This window comes from Asterias amurensis, chromosome 2 (genome assembly GCF_032118995.1).
Source record: "Asterias amurensis chromosome 2, ASM3211899v1".
NCBI classification, from domain to species: domain Eukaryota; kingdom Metazoa; phylum Echinodermata; class Asteroidea; order Forcipulatida; family Asteriidae; genus Asterias; species Asterias amurensis.
In genome coordinates, this window is record NC_092649.1 from 16,505,342 (window position 1) to 16,518,015 (window position 12,674).

The following is a 12,674-nucleotide window of genomic DNA, read 5'->3' on the forward strand; positions in this document are numbered from 1 at the left end:
TCTTCCTCCAATACTCATCCACACAGCCATAGAGGACGACGTCTCAGGCCTCGCTCAAAGTCAACATCAACCCCGGACCACAATATTGTTTTTTACAATCCATAAAAAATCACGACCTTCAATTACGGGAACAATTTGTGGGTTTATCAAATAAAAATAATAAGCCCCTAAGGCTCTATGCATAAGTTTATCTTTTTAGTGTGTAGTGCATCCCTATAATTATTTTTTAAGTGTCCTTCCACCGGGCGGTCGACCTTGTTGGGTTAAATCGCTATTTTGCTAATTATTTTGTGCGATCCCGTATTTTGAAAACAATTATAGCGGAAGGCCTAATGAATACGCAGGGATAATCAATACTGTAATTTTGCTCAAGAGCAGCTGATGTTTGGAGACAAAGGGCAGTGCGTCTCTAGTTTGGTTGCTTCGAATTCATCAGCTTGTCGAGTAGTTTTATGAAACGGTCTTACTCTGTCTAACGGACTTGCGGACAAACTTTTCATCCTCAATATAAACATCAAACACTGTAATCACTGTCTCGCACAATAACATGATGGATATTGTTCAAGTTTTAAGTCTTGTTCTCGGCGTTGGTTGTGGGTGTTTTCTGGCTGAGCAGTGTCCTCCCGACTGGTATGGGATTGGAGACAGCGACTCGTGTTACTTCTTCATGAACGACAAAATGAATTGGTACCAAGCAAATCGCACTTGTGCCGAGTCACTAGCTAACCTTGTTGTCCCAAACTCACTACCCGAACGTTCTTTTGTATGGGAAGTATTCTCGCAGCTGTTGGGTCACCAGCCAGACTACGAGCTCTGGATTGGTTGTAATGACATCGAGGAGGAGGGAAACTGGTATCCCTGCCCGTTGAAAGGTGACAACGGCTATGAGAATTGGAAGGTTGGAGAGCCAAGTGGTGCAAATTGTGCACAAATGCGGATAACTTCTGATGGTGAATGGGAAGATGCTGATTGCACTGAATACAAGTACGCAGTCTGTGAGCAACAGGGGAAGACCACTGGCACACAACATGTGGAGACCACAATGGTGCCCACCACCACACAGACCGACAGCAGTCTTGGCCGCCTCACTCCTCAGTGCCTGCTACGTCACGCCATGGAGGAGTTACTGGGTGATGGTGGCGTCGGATCGTGCGGGAAGGCTTGCCGATCACACCCCCGATGTCACTCCTTCAATCTGCCGAAACAAAATGGAGGGAAGATGGTTTGCCTGCCGAGCAACACTTAAACTCTGATTAAAAAATACCCCAGACAGTTGCTCTACTCATTATTATTGGGTGAGAGCGCGTCACGTGGGGTGTTTAAACGGTTGATAATGACCAGTGTTTATAACCGGCTGGCTTCCGTGTGTCAGGCGCGCAAGATTATAACGCGGAACGCAATTCGTAGCTATTAGTAAGGGACGTCTGAGGGGAAAACATGAATTGGACAGTGACAGTCACTGTTTTACAAAGTTCAAATTCAACCGGACTCGACAACTTGATTGGTGGAAATGTTGTTGTTAATTTCACGCAATCTCTTTGAATGCACTTTAGGTTTGTTGCAGTAGGTCTAGTTAGGTTTAGTTACAGTCAGGTTTGTTACAGACACCTTGTGGTGATGTTTTTTATAAGAAATGGGTAGATAAACTACATTGTATACCTGTACGAAGTTGTGTGGTTGAAAGTTTGCGTGGGTAGAGTTTCGCATTATTATAAGACTACTGGAAAAAAAGAAACAAACGCTGAACAAAAAGAAAAATAAGAATTTCTTTCTCTGCTTTGATGGGAAGATCCACTAACGAAAAATACTGCAACGGAAAGGCTAATATGTTTTGTGTTTATATATTCTGCTTCTTATCTGCATTTTAGTTGTATTTTTTTTTTAGCTGTAACAGGTGTTAATATGGCCCAGTGCAGTAGTAGCTATCGTGTTGTGTATGTTCATTAAGGGAAGGTCTGGCCATAACTATGTTGTGTTTTATTTCCTCTTTGTCTTTTTAACCATGAAGAAAATAAATGATAGCATCCATGGTCGTACTTAGCCACTGACACTGAGATGCGGTGCAAGGCCCACACATTGATCATTTTAATCGGGGTGGGTTATTTGCGAGGGATTGCTAATTTAATCAAGTTAATTATAATTGGGTACTTCCTTGGTGGTGATCCTGTTTGTTTTTTTATAGAGTAAAAAATTTACAAACTTTGCCAAAATAATTGCAATGGGCCGAACTGCATGGGATGGACCTCAATGAACAACGAGGACCAAACAGTATTTCTCAAGGAGGAGCAGTGGACGACTTTATGGGAGAGAAAACTGGATTTGATCATTGGGTCCAGAAGGTCTTGGAAAAGTTGTAATTAGGCCTGAATTTGAGATTGGGATCAGTATAATAATGGGTTAAGACTAACCCGATATAGTGACCTTTATCCCAAGGGATGGCTCAATTTCGACGAATCCCTAACATAGCGCCATTGTCCCCACTCCAACAGCAATTTACTGTGATTCCTGAGAACACCACACTCGTTATCAACTTATGTCTTATAATTGTATTATTGAAATGAACTTATAGCGTAAATTAACCTAATATTTATAATTTTCATCTTTAAAAAGCAGTAATACCTTGTACAGTTGGAAGTTCAATAAATATAAATCATATTATTTGTTTCATGTTAAAGAGAGAAGCTGCCAAAGTATCAATTTATTTGCCAGATGTGCCTTTCTCATCTCTGAAGGATTTCCACATTTGAAATTGTATCAAATTAATTGTTCAAAACGTTTTTGTTAGTCATGGCGGTATATTTCGACCAAAGATGAAAAATACCACCAGGACTAAACAAAGTTTTAAACAATAATATTGAGAATGTACATGGGGTATATATCTCCAGCTAACTCAATCCTTGAATCCACGTTTGTTTTTTGCAATTCGCGCACTAATCGCACGTGTTGAAACAATCTGAACAGGCGACAAGACCACCTGCACAGCGGGGCTTGAGTCTTAGATACTCTATGGCAGAAGCTAGGAGTGGCGGCCACAAGAGTGGCACTGTGCATTATTGTTTTCGCGAGTCAAAAACAACAACTTTCAGACAGGTTTCCAACTTGCAACATGTTTAAAGGGTCCGCTGGCTGTATTTGGCTCGGCTCATTATACCACATTTTCCTCTGCGGCCGGTATCCGGGTAAGTTTTGTAGAAAGCACATGCCTCTATAATAGACATTGACTTTGTGGGCGGGGCTTTTATGCAGTTATAGTACCCGCAATCGAGTATCCTTATCGACCTGCTTGAAAGCGTTACCGCGGCCGAAGGCTTCAAAGGTTAATTGGAGACACACAACAAAAAGGACTCATTAATTTAAAGGAAGGATGCGCACCGTAAACAGTTCAAATCTATTTCGAGCTGTTTTATAATTTTGTTACACAACTGGGAGATATTGATCGATTTGTTAAATAAGATCCATAAAACAAAAAGAAAACACTAACAAAAATAGCCATTTGCGTTCATTACAAAGGGCCGGCCCCTTTCGGTTTATTTCAAGTTGTCCATGGTGAATGGCGGCGATTAGATTAGATTAGAATTAGGTTTCGATTTGGATTATTGGTTTTTATTAGAGATATAGAGATTGCACTAATTAATTAGGTGTTCGGACCTACGAGCCCAAAACACCTTTTTTTGCTCAGTTTGAACTCCATCCTCAGTGCCTATTAGAGGCATGACTCAGAGGCATGTTGCCCGTGTTCATCATCAAGCTGTACAAGTAAATTTGTTCCACTTTGGCCTTTTATTTGCCCCTACCAAGCTGTGGCACCTACTGATTGGGTTATAATTTGCACAATGTTGTTACTGGGTCGCGTGGAGCGTGTGCGTCGGGAGTGTGCGTGCGTATGTAACGCAAACATCACGTGCGCGCAATATTTCAAAAGAATCAGAATCTGAACGATGCAAAATTGAACATGTCACCTAAAAACATAATTCGGATCTCGTGATTGTGTTGTCACTTAGCCCTGGCGGCCTTACACTTTCGTCCATGTACAGGTAAAGCTACTGCACAAAATTACCAATGAATGAATTAATTAATAGATGATACAAAAAAAAAAATCCGATCACGACCAAAACGTCCTGATCATGATGTCTTTTTACTTCTTTAGTTATATTTATTAACATTTCCTTTAACTATTTCATTACTTTCAGTTTCAATGAATTTGTTAGTAAAGTTTAAACAAATTGTATCAATATGTTCAAAATTTTCAAAATAGGGGCAAGGTGGAACTGCTGCTACTTAGTAGTGGCCCATTGTACTGTAAGACGCCAGTCCAGTTGTATGCAACAGACGCGATAACTTACAATACATCAATACTGGCTCAACAATTAGGGTTTTTTGAGGGTTTCTTTGGGAATGGAATCTTGTGTAGTATTTTTAAACGGTTCAAGCACTAAGCAGCTTTATAACACCCCTTGCAAGTATTCTGCCTGCTCATTGGTTTAGAGCGCGTCACATGACATGTCTTAGTTTTGCTAGACGACGGCCGTGTGATAGTGCGTCGGTTTGCCATGCGCTAGTCCGAAGACTAGCACACGGCGCCGTGCGCTAGTCCGACAGACTAGCACACGGCGTGCAGTACCCAGACGTCCGTTGCGTGTACGAGGATGATAAATTAATAGTCTGTAACCATTTCGGATTGCACGACACCACATGCAACACAGTAAGTAAAAGTGTTTGCAATCTGTATTCGCGTCGTCCGTGGATTGTAGCATTCAGGTCTGTAACTTAATAATAATAGTACAGTATTTAGAAATGTTTGGGGTGTTATAAAACAAATATTGACTGCTTTTACTCGTGCAATGGTTAAAAACTATGACTCCCTCGGTGATCCCCGGAGCGTTCTATTTTCCCTCGGCTTTGCCTCGGGAAAATAGAACGCTCCGGGGATCACCTCGGGAGTCATAGTTTTAACCATAGCACTCGAAGCAGTCAATATTTGTATACTATGGAATAGACCCTTCCCATGAAACATGTAAATTGCGCGTAGCGCGTGCGCACTAACGTTTTGGTTGGCAAAATGAGGGAACATCGCGCTGTTTTGTACACGGCTAATGGGTGTGTGACGCAGACGCGATTGCGCGTCTGCTTAGTGCACAACTCTATGGCGTTTGCCAACCAACAGGGTCTGTACGCATGCGTGAATGCATGGAGGAATAATCCTCCATGGTGAATGTAATTAGCATATTTCATGGGAAGGGTCCATTGGCTCTGGCCTGTGTTCCTGTAATGAAGCAATTGCCCCTGGTTTTGTACGCAAGAGGACCCATGCAAACAAAACAAAAAAATGAAAAAAATAAACGACTAGTGAAGACCCATTGTCCTTATCAAAAAGTGTCCTCTTAGGGCCATGTCACACGAGGCAATTTACAGGCAACCAATTCCAGGCAATCTCCAAGAAGATAATTCATTCACATTTCAATGTCCACATACATTCCTTGGGAGTCGTAAGACATTGTTTGCAAAATGACTCATGTGCTACCAAGGTGGTCCTGTAGCATGCACTGCAGTTGAATGCCTCAAAGTTACCTGTAAAAGTTGCCCCGTGTGACAAGGCCTTTAGGGTATTGCATACAAACACACAAGATGCTTGCTAATTTTTACCAGAAGGCTAATGCATAAAGTTGGCCATAAGAATACTAAAATTATGATCACACACTGTTAATGTGTTTGTTTTTATTAGTCAATCCTCCACAGAATACAACAATACTAAAACAATTAAAACAATAACCATTAAAGACATGGAAATCTGAGGAATTGTGGAGGAAGATTTTGTGTTATTTTTTCACTAAGCATTTGGTTCATTCAAATGTATAGCCAGTCCTGCTCACATTTTCAAAGACAGCAAAATCGAATAACATATTTTACAAATGGAAAAATCTTCAAAACAATTCATCATTTCTCTATTACTATAAGAAAGTTAGGCTTAGTACTCCTCATTAGATGTTTTGTAGCGCAGCGCAGCGAAACAGCTCTTGTTTTAGTTTTTTAATAATAATTGTTTTAAAGACATTGGACACTATTGGTTATTGTCAAATGCTAGTCTTCATAGTTGGTGTATCTCAACATATGCATAAAATAACAAACCTGTGAAAATTTGAGCTCAATTGGTCGCCGAAGTTGCGAGATAATAATGAAAGAAAAAAACACCCTTGTCGCACCATGGTCACACGAAGTTGTGTGCTTTCAGATGCTTGATTTTGAGACCTCAAATTCTAAATCTGAGGTATCGAAATCAAATTCGTGGAAAATTACTTCTTTCTCGAAAACTACGTCGCTTCAGAGGGAGCTGTTTCTCACAATGTTTTATACTATCAACCTCTCCCCATTACTCATGCTCAAGCAATTAAGGTTTTATGTTAATAATTATTGAGTAATTACCAATAGTGTCCACTGCCTTTAAGTTTAAAATTTTCAGACACCCGGAAGTCATTGATTCATTCTAAGGGCCTTTTGCTTAGTTCCTAATGATCAATTGCAATGAAACATTATATTGATTAATTTTGCACCTTTAAGTCATGAATTGCTTACTGAACGTGTTATTATGCTAAATAGGTTTGTTTTATAGGCTGGATAGATCATAACTGCTTCGAATACAAAAATAACTTCAAATTCAGTTGAGTAATTTGAAAATGTTATAAACGAAACAGGTATGCATTTTTGCACAAATGCAATCATGCACAAATGCAACAATGTGTCGTTAAAACTTGTATTTAAATTCAACACATCTCAAAATTCAACAATTTCAATCACAACAATTACATTTTCATCATTAACAAGTTCTTAAAAGGCAAGGGACACATTTGGTAATTATCAACGACCAGTCTTTCCGATGCCTTGATTCGTCAATTCAAATATTTTAGTGAGAATCACTTCATTCTCACTGTTTAAACTACATTACTTTAGAGAGAGCCATTTCTCACGATGTTTCATACTGTCAACAGCTGTACAGTGCTCGATACCTTAATGTTGACAATTATTTTGAGTAATTACCAAGAGTGTCCAGTGCCTAGAATAAACATATTGCTTTTAGATTGGGCCCTTAGGCTATAAAAGCATGTTACAACATGAATCTGGATGGAAACATGCAATTAGTGTTTTAATGGTTGTGAGGTGCTCCCGCAAAACTGTGTAGCGCAAACTGTGTAGTTTGTGAACTAAAATTAATGGTCAGCCATTTTCTTTGTGGAGTAAAACAATTTGCTTCAGCAAAAAGGCAAACTGTGATAGTTCAAGGGGGTCAAAGGAAAACCAGTAAATTTTCAGGTATAATTGTGTGGCTCACCATTTTCTAATGTTGAATCACCCCAACCACATTCATTCTATAGAGAGCACATTCTAAAGCCCAAATTACCCACTCCAAAAGCAAAAAGCGCAATCCAAAAGCAATGTCCCTTTAAAGGCAGTGGACACTATTGGTAATTACTCAAAGTAATTAATAGCATAACACCCTAACTTGGTAATGAGTAATGGGGAGAGGTTGATAGTATAGAACATTGTGAGAAACGGTTCCCTCTGAAGTGACGTAGTTTGCGAGAAGTTTTTCACAAGTTTGGTTTTGAGACCTCAAAAATAGAATATGAGGTCTCGAAATCAAACAACTGAAAGCAAATTCGTGTCACAAGGGTGTTTTTTCTTTCATAATTATCTCTCAACTTCTACAACCAATTGAGATACATCAAGTGAGAAGACTAGTCATTGACAATTACCAATAGTGTCCAGTGTCTTTAAGTGTAAGGTAATTCAACATTTGCCAATACACCAAGTGAGAAGACTAGTCTTTGACCAATAATGTCCATTGCCTTTAAAAGTAGTGTATATTTATTTACAGTGGTTTATCATCAAAAGTATGTGGTCTTCCTTTTACTCTGTAAACTTAAATGGTCCGCCATGGTGTTAGTTCAAGAGTGTAAAAGGAAAAACAAAATGTCCATGTATTTTTGTGTGCATCGTCATTTTTAATTTTGCTGCTTCGCTCAAAAGCATTTGTGAATTGCATTTGGCAAACGTTGAAGCAAATATTTGAGTGACATGAAAACTGATGATGGGAATGTCTCTAAAGGCACTGGACCCTATTGGTAAATGTCAAAGACCAGTCATCTCACTTGGTGCATAAAGTAACAAACCTGTGAAAGTTTGAGTTCAATTGGTTGTAAAAGTTGCAAGAGAATAATAGAAGAAAAAAGTGCCCTTGTTGCACAATTTGTGTGCTTTCAGATGCTTGATTTATCCCTCAAAATCAAATTCAAATATTCCAGTGAGAAATTACATCTTTCTCAAACACTACTTTCTTTCAGCAGGAGCTGTTTCTCACAATGCTTTGTACTATCAAACAGCTCTCCATACTCATAACTAAGTAAGGCTTTATGCTAATAATTACTTTGAGTAATTACTTACAGTGTCCAGTGCCTTTATAGAGACATTACCAACATGAACTAATTTTGACCCAACATTAAATAACTTACTATTGAACTGTGTTGGAAGATCGATCCAAGTTTACTTTTGGCCATCAATGCCTGGTCTCTCCCACCACCATTCGGCGTATACTTGCGTCCATGGCCGCCTCATCCTCAAATTGCTATGTTAGCCATCTCTATAGTGGAGTCGCACACCCTCACTTGTTCTCTTTCAGTCTCTTCCAATGAGGAGGCAATCCATTGCCAGCTTTCTCATGAATTCAGGAGTTATAAACTAGAAGATGTTATCAAAGTACTGCAAAAATCAAAGTAAAAAACAAAACAAAATCATAAGTAAACAAAAACTGAAAAGTTTTCCAAAATACTAAGAAGTAGTATACAACTCATGAATTGAAAGATGGAATGTTCTATTCAACGATGCGGAGACGAGTTGAATGGAACAGTCCATCTTTAAATGAATGAAAGTATTTGCATTATTGCACGAACGAAAAACATTCATTACTTGTTTTACATAACATCCAAGTAGACCTTTGTCATTTTTATTGAAGAACACAACATTCAAAACAAATGAAGCGAAGGCCTACAATTTCTAATTGTGACATAACAACCATTTCTTTTGGTTCGGCCTGTTGGATTCAACCAACAGCTTGTATGTCTTACAGCTTTTTTGTGATTCGCTGGCCTCACTGAAAAAGGCAAACTGTGATAGTTCAAGGGGGTCAAAGGAAAACCAGTAAATTTTCAGGTATAATTGTGTGGCTCACCATTTTCTAATGTTGAATCTTCCCAACCATATTCATTCCATAGAGAGCACATTGTTAAGCCCAAATTACCCACTCCAAAAGCAAAGAGCGCAATCCAAAAGCAATGTCCCTTTAAAGGCAGTGGACACTATTGGTAATTACTCAAAGTAATTAATAGCATAACACCCTAACTTGGTAATGAGTAATGGGGAGAGGTTGATAGTATAGAACATTGTGAGAAACGGTTCCCTCTGAAGTGATGTAGTTTTTGAGAAGTTTTTCACAAGTTTGATTTTGAGACCTCAAAAATAGAATTTGAGGTCTCGAAATTAAACAACTGAAAGCAAATTCGTGTCACAAGGGTGTTTTTTCTTTCATAATTATCTCTCAACCTCTACAACCAATTGAGATGCATCAAGTGAGAAGACAGGTCATTGACAGTTACTAATAGTGTTCAGTGTCTTTAAATGTAAGGTAATTCAACATTTGCCAATTTGGGCAACAACAGCGTTTGTTATAATGTGAATCTGGGTGGAACATGTTCTAAGAAGTAGGGCTACAAACTATTTACACTAATGTGCTCAAATCTGTGTGGATTTCTTTTTACCTTGTGAATTAATGGTCAGCAAAAATTGTTATTCAAAACTAAAAAAGGTAACCACACAGATTCCTGGTATATTTGTGTGGTTTATTAATAGTGCTTGCTAGGAAATTAGAAATTAAAATCTCTAGTTTCCTAGCAAGCACTATCTAAAGCCCAAACGCACCTTCCAAATGCAATGCGTCTTTGAGCTATCCACATTGCTTTTAGAATTGGCACTTTGGGCTATGAAGCGTTTGTAACAGCAATCTGGTTGGATGTTTTAATGTCATGTAAGATTATTGACACTAATGTGCCTCAAAACTATGAGGTTTTCCTTTTACTTTGTGAACTTAAAAGGTGGTGTCCCATATTTGGCTCAACAAAATGCCACTGTCGGACCATGTTAGTTCACAAAGTAAATGTAAAAACCAAACATTTTTGAGTGAATCATTTTAATCTACTTTTAAAGCATCTTTCCAACAATTTTCATTGCAAAACAACTGCTTGTTGCCCACAATCCAAATGTAATGTGTCTCTTAAAGCATGTGGTAATTAACTTAACAATGTCAAAACCTTCTTAAAGAGACGCATTGATTTTAGATTGGGTGATTTAGGGCTTTGAAAGTTTTGAAATGACATAGATCTTGTTGGAAACATAATCTAAAAGTAGTGCCTCAAAACTGTGTGGTTTTCCTCTTACTTTGTGAACTAAAATGGTTTACAATTTTGTGATGTCGACAAATTGTCTCAACAAAATGCAAAACTGTTAGAACTATAGTTGACAAAGTTAAAGATAAATCACACAATTTTGAGGCATCAATGAGTGAATCATTTAACAACTGCTTGTTTTAAGGCCAAAAGTGTTCATTCCAAATGCAATGTGTCTCTTTAAAGACAATATGGACACTGTTGGTTATTCACGGTTGTTGTATCTCACCATATGCATAAAATAGCTCAATTGGTCGCGGAAGTTGCGTGATGTATTAATAAAAGAAATAACACCCTTGTCACACAAAGTTGTGTGCTTTCAGATGCTTGCCTCCGAGACCTCAAATTCTAAATCTGAGGTGCCTCGAAATCAAATTCGTGGAAAATTACTTCTTTCTCGAAAACTACATTACTTCAGAGGGAGCCATTTCTCACAATATTTTATACTATCCACCTCTTCCCATTACTCGTTACCAAGTAAGGTTTTATGCACATAATAATTTTGAGTAATTACCAATGTGTCCACTGCCTTTAAGAGACACATTGCTTTTAGGGTTGGTGATTTGGGCTGAAACGTTTTTTAAAGACATAAATCTGGTTGAAAACACAATTTAAAGGCAGTAGGCACTATTGGTAATTACTCAAAATAATTGTGAGCATAAAACCTTACTTGGTAACGAGTAATGGGAGAGATTGGTAGTTTAAACACTGTGAGAAACAGCTTCCTCTGAAGTAACGTAGTTTTCGAGCAAGAAGTAATTTTCCACGACTTTGATTTTGAGACATCATATTTAGAATTTGAAGTCTCGAAATCAAGCATCTGAAAGCACACAACTTCGAGTGACAAGCGTTTTTTTTTTATTATTATCTCGTAAATTTGATGACCGATTTTGCTCAAATTTTCACAGGTTTGTTATTTTATGCATATGTTGAGATACACTAAGTGAGAAGACTAGTCTTCGACCAATAGTGTCCATTGCCTTACAAAGTAGTGTATATTTATTTACAGTGGTTTATCATCAAAAGTATGTGGTCTTCCTTTTACTCTATAAACTGTGTTAGTTCAAGAGTGAAAAAGGAAAAACAAAATTTCCATGTATTTTTATGTGCATCGTCATTTTTAATTTTGCTGCTTCGCTCAAAAGCATTTGTGAATTGCATTTGGCAAAGGTTGAAACAAATATTTGAGTGACATAAAAACTGATGATGGAAATGTCTCTAAAGGCACTGGACCCTATTGGTAAATGTCAAAGACCAGTCGTCTCACTTGGTGCATAAAGTAACAAACCTGTGAAAGTTTGAGTTCAATTGGTCGTAAAAGTTGCAAGAGAATAATGGAAGAAAAAAGTACCCTTGTTGCACAATTTGTGTGCTTTCAGATGCTTGATTTTGCCCTCAAAATCAAATTCAAATATTCCAGTGAGAAATTACATCTTTCTCAAACACTACTTACTTTCAGCAGGAGCTGTTTCTCACAATGCTTTGTACTATCAAACAGCTCTCCATACTCATAACTAAGTAAGGCTTTATGCTAATAATTACTTTGAGTAATTACTTACAGTGTCCAGGGGTCAATTTCACAAAGAGTTAGGACTAGTCCTAACTTAGGACTAGTCCTAACTTACGACTAGTCCTAAGAGATATCAAAAACGTACATCTAGTCCTAAGTTAGGACTAGTAACTCGTCCTAATTCAAGAAAAGACTAGTCCTAACTCTTTGTGAAATCCACCCCAGTGCCTTTATAGAGACATTACCAACATGAACTAATTTTGACCCAACATTAAATAACTTACTATTGAACTGTTTTGGAAGATCGATTCAAGTTTACTTTTGGCCATCAATGCCTGGTCTCTCCCACCACCATTCGGCGTATACTTGCGTCCATGGCCTCCTCATCCTCAAATTGCTATGTTAGCCATCTCTATAGTGGAGTCGCACACCCTCACTTGTTCTCTTTCAGTCTCTTCCAATGACGAGGCAATCCATTGCCAGCTTTCTCATGAATTCAGGAGTTATAAACTAGAAGATGTTATCAAAGTACTGCAAAAATCAAAGTAAAAAAAACAAAATCATAAGTAAACAAAAACTGAAAAGTTTTCCAAATTACTAAGAAGTAGTATACAACTCATGAATTGAAAGATGGAATGTTCTATTCAACAATGCGGAGCCGAGTTGAATGGAAC

The 12,674-nt window shown here is 38.1% G+C and overlaps 1 protein-coding gene across 1 annotated transcript; it reads left to right on the plus strand.

Moving 5' to 3' along the window:
• The first annotated feature begins 550 nt into the window (after nt 1–550).
• LOC139950025 (perlucin-like protein) lies at nt 551–1,246 on the plus strand. The gene has a single exon (XM_071948654.1). The coding sequence runs from the start codon at nt 551–553 to the stop codon at nt 1,244–1,246; it is 696 nt and encodes a 231-aa protein (XP_071804755.1).
• The last annotated feature ends 11,428 nt before the right edge of the window (nt 1,247–12,674 follow it).